Source organism: Leptosomus discolor, chromosome 5, assembly GCF_034619465.1.
Source record: "Leptosomus discolor isolate bLepDis1 chromosome 5, bLepDis1.hap2, whole genome shotgun sequence".
Taxonomy (NCBI): Eukaryota; Metazoa; Chordata; class Aves; order Leptosomiformes; family Leptosomidae; genus Leptosomus; species Leptosomus discolor.
This window is the reverse complement of record NC_141395.1, coordinates 22165512-22177800: the sequence shown is the minus strand read 5'-3', so window position 1 is coordinate 22177800 and position 12289 is coordinate 22165512. Positions and strand designations below refer to the sequence as shown.

General features: G+C 36.1%; 1 protein-coding gene across 2 annotated transcripts in view; it reads left to right on the top strand.

Moving 5' to 3' along the window:
• LRP2 (LDL receptor related protein 2) overlaps window positions 1-8884 on the top strand; it is a 127603-nt gene extending 118719 nt beyond the window's left edge. For both annotated transcript variants that reach the window (XM_086466064.1, XM_086466065.1), the window contains 8 exons: window positions 488-578; window positions 1113-1180; window positions 1340-1460; window positions 3601-3730; window positions 5976-6095; window positions 6188-6295; window positions 7548-7619; window positions 8723-8884. In XM_086466064.1, coding sequence (XP_086322190.1) covers window positions 488-578; window positions 1113-1180; window positions 1340-1460; window positions 3601-3730; window positions 5976-6095; window positions 6188-6295; window positions 7548-7619; window positions 8723-8884 — 872 coding nt within the window. The remainder of the gene's footprint in view (window positions 1-487; window positions 579-1112; window positions 1181-1339; window positions 1461-3600; window positions 3731-5975; window positions 6096-6187; window positions 6296-7547; window positions 7620-8722) is intronic.
• Window positions 8885-12289: the final 3405 nt, after the last annotated feature.

Genomic DNA, 12289 nt, shown 5'->3' with positions numbered 1-12289 from the left:
TCAGGATGTATGAGAGTTTAGAGGGCCCTCCTGTAAGCGCATTTCCATCCACTGCTTTTCTTCCTAAGTAAACACTTCACAGTTTGGCCCTCTCCGTGCAGCTTCCAGCTGGTTGGAAGGAAGAGACTGCCCAAAGGAGATAAAGTATTGCTGCTCTCCTAATGGAGAGGTTTGAAGGGGGGTGGTGGTGGGCTGCATTGCATGGGTAAAAGTAAGTGATGGGACAAACAGCTTCTGAGTTGTCTATGCCTACTCTTATTGAATAAGTCGTAATTTTCTGAGAACAGGTTTTACTTCGATTAAAATAAGATAACTTGGCAGAAAAATAAATGTAAGGCTAATAAATGCATGAGCTATTAAAAGCAAAGCTTCTGAAAAGTAGGCTGTGAGTTTGCATATGCAAGTTCTGTAAAGAAAATGTGCTATGGTAGTATTTCTTTTGTTGAAGGTGTCTTGATAACACCTATGTGGCTTTCTGATTTTACAGCTATTGAATCCCCCCCCACAATGCCACCAGCATGCAGGTGCATGTACGGAGGAACATGCTATATAGATGAAAGCGGTCTTCCAAAATGCAAGTAAGTCAATATGTTAGGGTAGTCCTGGGTCTCTCACAAAACTCTTTGAAATGTGTTGGAAATGCTTCAGAAGATGTCATACATCTGCAATAGCATCTTTGTAACAATCACAGAAAAAGACATGTACGCATAAACATATCAACAAATAAGAAATGTAAATGCATCAGTTTGGAAAAAACATCCAACCAAAGAAAACGCAGAAGGCAAACCTCTGAAGATTCTAGTGAAACGTTATACCAAGAAGTTGTAACAATGGAGAACTAATGCTCAGTAAACGTAGCTCGGAACAGCCAGTAGGTGCCACTGATGCTCCGCTGAAACCAAATCTTCAGTGACTAGTTTTCTGACTCAGCGGTTTTTATTTCCACTTTAATTCTATGAAGATAGCAGACATACTATATTTACAGTCAGTGAAATATATAATAACTGAGCATAGAGTTAAAATTTATGGCATGTGGAGAAACATTACAGAGTATAAAGCTGAGATCCTAGACTTAATAAAAACCATTCAGTCAGCTGTCCTTACATTTACAGGTGTTCTTATGGTTACACTGGGAATTATTGTGAAATAGGATTATCAAAGGGAGTGCCTCCTGGAACAAGTAAGCTTCAAGTATATATTACACTTGATATTTTGAGCTAAAGAATGTGTAGTACCTCACTGTGATACCTGTTCAGGGTCAAGCCTATAATTCCATGGGCTCTTTTTGACACTGAACTATGCTGGCTGGAATGTTTGCTTATTCTTCTGTCTTTGACAGCAGCAGTAGCAGTGTTGCTGACAGTCATACTAATCATAATAATTGGAGTGTTAGCGGTTGGAGGCTTTTTTAACTACAGAAGAACAGGCTCCCTTTTACCAGCGCTTCCCAAACTACCAAGGTATGTTTTGAAGGCTTTCTTAGCTGTTATGTAAATGCACTGAAAATGTATGTTCGTTCCTAAATATTTCTGAAAAATCCAGTTTGTTTGCTGTGTGCCTGTTCTGTTGGAATATGGGAACTGCAGTGTTGCAGTAATTCCAGTGGATTTTTGATTCCGAGCAATGTCATAGCTGATCCTTTTTATGTAACAAAGAACTGTGGTAAAACACTTCTACATTCTAAATTAGCTTTTAAATAATGAGCAATATAGAAGACTGTTTACCAGATCTGGAACTGGATATTCAGTTCAAAAAGATACAAAAGACCATAGTTACATATGTTTTAATTTTTTATAAAACTTTGTCAGTTCATTCTGGCAAAGAGGTCTTTTGAACATTGAAAGGCTGAGCTCATCTGCAACACTGTACTTGTCTGTTTAAAAATAATACAGGGCATGTATAGTGAACTTGTATCTGTATCCAGTGCCTGCAAAATCTGGGCTTTTTGTACGTTCCTGCTGTCCTGACAGTCATACTGCCCAGTGAAAACCAGCTTTGTGAAATATCATTCAAAAATATTTGATTTTTTAAATCAAAGGATGATGAAAAAAAAAAAATTTGTAATGATTTTAAATTATTTTTTTAAAAAAAGATGTCAGCATATGACACTTTGAAATTTCTTTAGCTTTAAGCAAATTATGTGTTTTTAAAGGCACAAAGCTGCATCTTCATAGTCTTCGCACCAATTTCACAGTAGTAGCTTTTAAATCAGTGTAATTAAATCATTGTAATCAGTAATGTGGATGTAGCTATAACTGATTTCTCACTGGAGAATTACACTGAACTAATTAAATTTATTTATGACTTGACATGGTTAAATTGGGGCAAAAATTTTGTGCAGATCAGTCCTCAGGACAAAGAGTTTATAAGAGATCTCCAAGCTGCTCAGTAAAATTCCCTGTTTCTTGCTTTCTTGAATGGAATTTTTCTGCATCATCAAATAGCGAACAAGTAGAAATTCTAAAGTACGACTTGAACTTTACTGTTCAACAGTACTTCCCATGTAAGTTATGAAGCCAAGCCAAGGGAAATGGAGATGTCAGTTTTTTGTCTGAGACTTGATTAACGGTTTTCATTTCTGCCTTGAATATGCTTTAGTGCTGCCATTGCTCAATCCCTCTTTAAACTGTTAACATACCTTTACTGCAGAGTTAACTCAAGCTATAGCTTAGCTGTTGCCCTTGACATGGGCCTTGTCCATGTACAGGAATCGTAACTAAGATTTACATTTTTTAAAAATTGAATCAGCTGATGCTGATATGGGGCCAACTGGTAAAGTGTGTGCACAATGCACCAGCTGTAGGCAAGAGTTTTAGCCCAAGCCGACTCCACTGAGGACATGCAAATGGAAAGATTACTTCAATGCTTCTATCTTCCTTCAAGTTAGGTAGATTTGACAAAATGAATTCAAAGGTTAACTCTGCAGTGGATTTGTAGTTGCATGGTTTTGGGGAGTTGCATGCTCAGAGTTCTGCATGGAACTTCCTGTATTTGACACTCACCACTATATTTCACTACTTCTATTATTTTGAGCCTGACAGTGTTCTTTCAGCCCATTTCCAATGCTTCTCATGCAAATCTAATGTGTACTTGTGGTTACTGTAAATCTATATGCAGATTGAACATTTGCTTATATAAAAACAGTATTCTGTAGGTATCTTCATGAATTGAATGCATAAACATCAGTAGTATAGATGTTGCTGGAATTATATCCACAAATTTGTATGCCATTTCGGATGCATTTTTTAGAACATGTTTCAATGAATTCGAGTAACTGAGTGGATTCATGCATTTGTTTATGAATCGACACTGAAGTAAGAGTAGTCAAAATGTAGGTAAATTTGGGGAAATTGTAATTAATTGAGTTCATTTGATTTCTACATGAACACACATGAAGATAGTTGAGATCATTCTGAATGGGCTAACTTAGATTAAAAAAGCTGTTGAACTAATGCAGGAATACTATTTCTGGTGCCCTCAGTAGCTTGTTCTAGCCAGCAAAAATTCCAAGTATAAGAACAACTAACCTAAGTTGTATGACAAGCTCTCTTTCTGTGTAACCTGGTGGGGTGTTTGTTTTGTTTTGTTTTGGTTTTGTAGTTTAAGCAGTCTTGTAAAATCTACTGAAAATGGCAATGGGGTAACTTTCCGATCTGGAGCAGATGTGAGTATGGACATAGGAGTCTCTGCCTTTGGAGGAGATTCTGCTATAGACAGAGCAATGCAAATGGTAAGGTTTAGTTCTGAAATAATTTTTTAAAATTGTGTTCTTTTAATGTAATTTTTAGCTGATAGAGGGAAGTCTTATGTAAAAAAAGATAGTGAGATGATAAATGTGTTCTAGAAAAAGAAGTGAACATTGATTGATAATTTCCTGAAATAGATTTTTGTAAATTGAAGGCAAGGACAAATGTAGGACTTCCACCTTTCAATTTCCTTTATGACATTCTTTTCTTCTTTAAAAAAAAATTGATTTTCCTTCTTCTCCTGTTCTTCAAAATAATGTGACTTTTCTCAAGATTTATGTGGTAGAAATGAAGTTGATTACCCCCTTTCCTATTTCAGCATATTCGTGGAATATACAGGGAATGAATAGGCACATGAAAATATTGTAACAAGGAATTTTTGAGGGCCTTTGTGTTCTATAGAACAGGTTGAAATGTGTGGTTTCCAAATCTAGACTGTATGTTAGAAACTTCAGAGGTAAAACTCAGCCTAACCACAGGATACACTACTTTGCACCACAAATTATAAATATGTAAATTATAAACAAATCACATTTAATAGTTTTGGGGATATCACAAAGTGTAACTGTACTTCATCCATGTTTTGTTATGCATCAAATAGCACATCCTTGTGTTCCCTATACTGTATAGTTTTTCCATGGAAAAAATATTCCTGTTTACCACAAGAAGTACAATGTACAAAAGATTTTTACTTACAGGAAGCAGATCACAGATATGTTTGAATAGTAAGCACTTGCTGCAAAGTCTGTGCTGGAAACTCCCTAAACTTGTAAATATAAATTACAGACTTAACTGCCAGTAAATTAATACGAAATGAAACAGCTAGTGAAGATAAGCTCATAATATATGTATATGACCTTTTTCTAGATGAAGAAACACACCCTTTGCTAACACTAGGCAGCTTGTGTAATGAGACAACCATATGAATGTTTCAGTAAATACTGGGAAAATAGCTTTAGGCTTGAATATTACCTCAAATATTTTTCACGCATGAAAAACTTTACAGTACTTTCCACTTTCTGGCCTAATATTGACATACTGAAGTCCAGTTGATGCAGTTTTTACATTGCTAATAACAGGTCTGGATACAGCTGTTAATTCTTCCTATGCATTCAGAGTATAAACAAAAAACTGTATAGTTCACTGGAAAGAATTCGAAGGGTTTGGTTTATGGCAGCGAAGAACTGTGGGGTGTGCCTCCTAAAATTTTAACATCACATATGCATGAATAGGTGTTAGAGGGATATTCTTCAGCGTGGCTGTTCTTAGTGAAGAGCTGTACTCTGATAGCACAAAGCATGAATCCTTATGGCATGAAGCAGTGGTTTGCAGAAATGAGGCAGTTTTAAAGAGCTAGCTGATGTACTTACTATTCCAGTGTTATTCCTCACTGTTCCTGTGATGGGGCTGTGACAAGGAGCAGGAGAAGTGAATCTGGGTGGGGTTTTGCTTTCGTTACCTTTCTACCTGTTGATGCTTAGCTGTCTAGCCCTGGATGGCTATCCTTATGTGGCACTAAATATTTTCTTAAGAAACACTTAACACTGTTGCCCACCTGCTGCGAGCACTGTAGCTGCAGCTCAGGGTTTGGGACAATATGTGTGAAGCAGCTGGTATCCACACACTGGTCTTTATGCCTGGGGAAAGTACTGTTTTATAATAAGAGATGTGCTGAAAACTGTGAAACATTTTATTTCTGACATAACTTATATGTTATAACTAAAGGGATGCACTTACTGCTTTGTCTCCAAAAATATAGCAATTTTCCTGCTGGGACAAAATGAATGAATCCCATTCTTTTATATGTCAGATAGTGCTTATTAGTTTGTATGTCATTTTGAAGTCTCTAAAATGAAATACATATTTTGGGATTATACTTCCTTTGATATCTCTTCCCTGTTGAAGGTGTGATTCATGAGAGTCACCTTTCCTCATCATAAAATACTTTGAGTCAGTTATTGAAATGTGGTTTTTTTTTTTTGTCCAGCTAGGAAATGGGGTAATATCAGAACAATCGATGGTCCTGGCTGCTAAGTCAGGGAGTAAAGTAATGGAAGGTAAATTAATGTTATGATTTTAACAGATGCTAGGTTTTGTCTAAGCCTATGTGAAAGTAAACATGTATTGTTCCCCGAGATGAAGAATTGGACTATAAATTAATTCCTAGGAGTGTGGAGATGTTTATTGCACTGCACTTGTTGTTTTGTTTTGTTTTGTTTTCCTTCATAGAATGAAAACTTTGCAGTGGAGTCAGGGAAACAGCCAATCACATTTGAAAACCCAATGTATGCAACCAGAGATGGTGGAGCCAGCACAGCCAGTGCAGTTACAGTCGTTCGGCCAACACATGTAAGAGAAACTTAGGCTTGACTTTCACCTTTCAATTTCCTTTATGACCTTCTTTCCTTCTTTAAAAAATATTGATTTTCCCTCTTCTACAGGTAGCGGCAGCTGGTAGTGAGGAAAATGAAAATTTTGAAAATCCTTTGTATGCCTCTGTGATATCTGCTAGTCCGAAGGAACCCCCTCAGAGTACAGATGGACCTCAGGTAGGATATAGTGCTCTAAGGCTGCCTTGTTTATTTTGTGCTCCAAATCAGGGAAAGTGAATGTTAGGGAAGCTACAATATAGTTTTAGTTCTCTTTAAATAATGCCATGGAGTTGGCACATAATCTGCATCAAGTCCAACTAACTGGACCATATTTACAAGATTTATAAGAGCTGGTTGGGAACAACTTGATCAGAGAAAAGCCGTGCAAGCACAGAATTGCCCAGGGCACCCCGTAAGGATCTATTTGGATCTGCTTCCTGGCCCACTCAGTTATTCTGAAGTGAATAGACTGGAACAGAGGGTTTCCTTTCAGTGTGTGTTGTGCTTCATTTTGAGGGCAGATAGTAGTCTGAAAATTGTAATGTAACTGCTGTAAATTGTTATTGCTGCCCAGCAGAAATGATTATAAGTAAGTCTTTACTTCAGACTTTTCACAGGTATTTGTAAACCTCTAATGAATGATACCTTGATAGAAGCAGCAGAGTACGTGGGGTTTTTCGTCTTTTTTTTTTTTTTTCACTATAAAATAGGAAATAAAACACATGAAAAATTACATTTTGGTTTAAAGCAGTGAAAACCTAGAGGGGTTTGGTACAGAAAATCAAAATAAGACATTTAGTCAGTGTACTGTTATCACTTTTTTTGACACTTACTTGTAATTTTATCTGTATTTAAAAATGCTACTAAGGACATTTAAGATACTTGTTCTATGTGTTCTTGCAGGACATTTTAACAGTCAAGATCGAAGTATTGTCTTATCTAGATTATTCATGAGTCACGGAAGACACATTTTCATCTCTTAAAATCATCTGAATGAGCTGATGATAGTTTGTTTACAGGACTATTTTCACACACTGTGCACTAAAAAGCACCTCTGATGAGCTTTGAAATGACAGCCTTGTCAACCTGTTGTTGTAGTTTCATGTCCCTCAGTAATTTCTCTTGTGTTGTTTTCAAGAGTTTTTTCTCTTGACCCTATTTGTCTGGAATGATAGGCTTCCATGAATTAATTTAGTCACTTTTATTTCCTTCTGGCCTAGCCTTATGAATACTTTAGGTAAAATAACCATAACTGGTTATTTAGCAGAAAAGAAAGTTGGGTCCCATGCTTAGAATTACAACATGGCAATGTAAGAACATAGAGCTGAAATCACTGAGTCAGTGCAAGTGAAATCCAACAACAGTGGTGCCAGTTCCCAGAGAAGTTGTGAGAAAAATGTGTAAAGCTCTAATAATGTTTATGTTTCAGGAATCAAAGTGGAGTTTCTTCAAGAGAAAAATGAAACAAAACACTAATTTTGAAAACCCAATATATGCAGAGGTATTGATTAATATTGTATGATTCTATTTTTCGGCTAATGTACTGCTGGGCTTTGTTCTTGTTTTCATAGGATAAAGATTATGGGTAGATTCTGCTGCTAAGTGAAGCAGCACAACAATTCCAGCCTAGGCCAAAGTAGGACTGAAGTGGTTTTGGGAAAAGTTATAAAGTCTAGTGCAGAATGAGGCATTCAGCAGGCATCCAGCTCAGGCAGCACAGCTGCGTTGCCCACGTCTCTGCTTTCACAGCCCAAGCACTGCGGGCTGCTCTTGCTCCAGGATCTTGGGTGCTGGTTTCAGCTTGCTGGTGCATTCTGGCACAGATCAGGGAGCCAGTGCAAGCGAGAGGTTAGTGTACTGCACTAGGACTGAAGTGTGTATTTCTGCCCTCAGTCCTGGCTTCAGCACTGCAGAAAAATTCAATAGCTCTGTGTACTGCAGCCCTGTTTCTAGACCAGCCCTATTTTTTTCATCCATGTAGTTAGATGAGACATTCTTTTAAGATGGTGTGCCAGCAGGTGGTATGTGTGCTAGAGGAATTCCTCCCTGGATTGGGTATGGAGGTTTGGAGTTCTACTGACTTGAGCTAGTAATTCCAGCCCTTTTCATCTTACAGTTTAAAATTTCCAGATGGCCTAAGTGACTTAAGAACCTCAGTCCCACAGTCACGTGAATAAATATAGCTGCCTTTTGTGAAGAATTTAGTTTTCTAATGCTTAAACAAGATGAGAGAGAGAATTCAGGAAGCCAGGGATTAATTTCTCCAGCACTGATGAATGTAACTATTTACAAATGTTAGTAGTGCCAATGTTATCTACATTCATGTATGTGCATACAGATACATCAAACTACTCCTGACATTAAGCATTAAAATAGAAGTCCTACTGTATGGAGTAAGTTTGTAATAGTGTATTTACTCAGCTGTACCAAGTGAGGTGAAGTTAGCATTTAGTTTTGTTACAGGCGGTGATTTGTAGAAATAACTTATACTGTGACACTTGACTTTAGCAAAATACTTGGATGTTTACTTAACATTTCTGAAAGTTGAAGTTGCATGTTTTGTACATTAGAATGTAAACTTGGATTTTATGATTATTGTTTCAGATGGAAAAGGAACAGCAACAGGACACAGAAAATGTCCCTACCCCTTCTCCCTCACTGCCTCCCAAGATTACTCTGAAGAGAGACCAACCATTAGCTTATACAGCGACAGAGGATACATTTAAAGACACCGCCAGTCTTGTTAAAGAGGACTCTGTGGTATAACTAGGTAACTGATTTAGGGAAAATTAGACACATCCATTTGCACATATATTTTTTATAAACAGAAGAGTAAGGTTCACATTCAAATGCTTTATAAAACTATATACATCTCTTAGCCAATGGCTGGAGATGTATGGTGAAACTATGCCTTGTTTTTTGACAAATGCCAATTTCTATTTTTATGAACAATTATCGTGATGTACTATATGTATATCTTTGCACTGAAGCTGTCTGAAAGTAATGTTATAAATATATTGTACATTTGTAAATTTTTGAAAGATTATCTTGTTCGGTGATGTTGCTGGTAGAAATCTGTATGGAATTGGTCGTATCTTTAGGAATAAATTTGTTATATAAATGCTTAAACGAAAAAAAGAACCAAACAAGACAAATATAGGAACATTACTGATTTACAGGTTCTTTAGAGTATATATTTATAACAACACCTTTTAAAACTCCTACTGGTGCTCTGGGCATCTTTACAACCTATTTTATATACTACTGTATGTAAAAATGGGTGTCTATCTTGTGTTAAACAAAAGATGGAAGAGTCAATGCAGCATCATTATGCTGAATAGCTACTTGTGCAAAATGTTGTTCTTACAATATTTTAACTGCCTGAGATAAAATAATTTCCTACCAATCCATAAGACACATTCTTTTCCTCTAGGTTACAATTAACACCATTCCATTAATAGAGTTCTTAAAAAGTCCTGATATATTTAGATTTTAGTGCCACAAGTACTTAATTTAATGAGATTTTTCTCTTGCTCATCAGTGGAATAGCTCTGTTCTTGGCTGGAGTCTCTGGAAGTAATTTGTACTATTAAATGAAGTAGCTAGATTTCTGTAACAGCTTATTTCCAAACATCAAAATATGAAAGATATTGGCTCATTTAAGAAATTATTCAGGTTTTTTAATGTGAAAATTTAATTTTATTGACTATTTATTTCCTGAGGTGGACATTAATAGAAAGGGAAACAATTTCTACTAATGCAGTCTTTGTAGTTATCTGGTTATTTCTATAGCCTTCCATCAGAATATACTGTACATCTTACTAGCTTTTCTATTAATTAGCCAAGGTAGTTTCCACAACATGAACCATTTGAGGAAACTCCACGTACCACTGCAGGAACATGTTATGCAGCATTCCTGGCTACTCATATAATTTAAAGATTACTAAAGTTATAATCATTGAGACTTCTGCTATTTGATTGTTTTGTATCTGAGTTCTCAAAATATATACTATTTCTAATTAGAATGCTTGTAATTAATCTGTAATGTACTTTGATTAGACAAGACAACTGGAAAATGATGCTGCTGAATAAATCTAATAAATGTATTATTTTATCACATCCTTATGCCATAGTTTGTGTCAAGGTTCTATGTGGTTTTTTCAGTTGTGGAGACTTCAGTACACTCTGAGGTGAAAACTGCAGTTCTTTAGATAAAGTCAGATAAGAATGGTGCTTACTGCTTCACACAACTGTCTAAAGTTCTTGATATAACATCACTGACATCATATCACTGTAAGTGTGAAAACTGCCCTATTACACACATTAAATAAACTGGCCCTTGAAACAGGAAATTCTTATTATTGATTGTGAGAGACTGACTATCAAGGTAGTATGGACGTAAGTCTACAAAACCTTAGTTCAATTAACTTTCATATCTGAGTGCTTTAATGTAGAAAATTCCTTAGAATCTGGGACACGGCATACGCATCTGTAAGGCTATGAGAAAGACCTTCTTTGAAAGGCAGGTTGCTGTTCTTGAGGAAAGAATTCACAATGCTTTTTAAAGAGAGAAGGCAGGGCTAACATTTCCACAGGACTCGCCTCCAGTTGCATACCACAAGAAAAAGTAGCATGAGTTTTGTGAATAATCTTTGTCGACAGAAAGATTTGGAAGCAGTTTTGGAGAAGACTGCTGATATGCTATGTATCAGACAGACTTTTTCCCCACATAATAATTTTAACTTTTCAGATGTGGAAGAAAACCATCCCTGGGATACTGTATCGGTACGTAGTATGTACATTTGATTGTTTAACATACCTGATGGTGAAGGATTCCTAAGCTTCAACTGGGCCTCTTCCTCTCAGTGGCATACCACAATATACCCTTCTCATTATGTAAAATTCAGGTTTTAGTACTTTGTTCAACAGAAGCTTTAGATGCTATTCCTAACTTCATTTCTCACTTGTATTCTTTTTCCTTTATGAGGATAGTCTGTGCTTCGATTCTTGAATTCTGGACTCATTCTGTTTCAAAAAAGGCTGATTTTTAGAGATTTCAGCACCTCTCAGTAATCTGCCGCTATAGGGCTGATAAATTATACCATTAAGTTTTTTCATGTACATTCTCTTTACAGCTGTCAGGCCAGATAGAACTATCTCTCTGCGGGTATTTATCATGAAATGAAGTAAAATAAATTTTTTCTTGAAGCCATTTTCCAGCGAATAATACCTCAATGAAATACTTAAAGATTACTGAACAATTTCTGTTGCTTTCTTGCGCAGGTACAAACACACACATGCCCCCTCTTACACACAGAGGGTGATGAAATTCCTTTTCTTACATTTCTGACCTGCACATGGTATTTCTGTAAACTTCATTGAACTGCACATTAATGATTAATCACCAGCGCAGCTCTTTAGCAAATAAAACCTTTACCCTTCAATTTTAGTATCTCTAGGAACATCAGTTTGTAAGCCTCTGGCCAACAGCTTAACAGATAGAAATAATATACAAGAGGCACCTCAACTAACATTTTGTCATTCTGAACACACTTTTTGTACAGTCGAACTAATTTGCCATGGCATACGCTAATGACCTGTTTCATCTAATGAGTGAAATAATCATCCTTTTAACTTGCAAAGTGTGCTGAGGATGAAAGGAATGTGAATGCATATTTTTTTTATATTTTCCTCATAAACTATACTAATATTAGAAAGAAAGTTAAAATTAAGTGTGCTTATATTTTATCTGCTTATATATATCTGCATTGTAGCAGAGTACAAGTTTTGATTTTCCCTGTAATTGCGTATTTGTGAAATAGCTTGTGTTTTATCTCTACACAGTTCAATAATCAGGTGATTAGATGTGGTCAGATACTGGGGTCAGTTGTAATTTTTGGAGCATGTTGCAATAGCTCGGCTTTGTTATTATTTGATTTCATGTCTTGTGTTCAGAATCTTGTGAAGGTTAGCAACTGCTGAATATGACCATGAGCAAACTGCCCATGAAATACATGACTAAATCTGACTAAATACATTCTGTAAGGTGCATTTATAAGACAAATGTTCTGAAAGGCCATTGTTTTATTTCAAGTTCACTAGCAGCCTATATGACAATGAAGTCTACTTGAAAAACTGATTCTTTTAGTGATTTTATTTTCTTTATTTAAT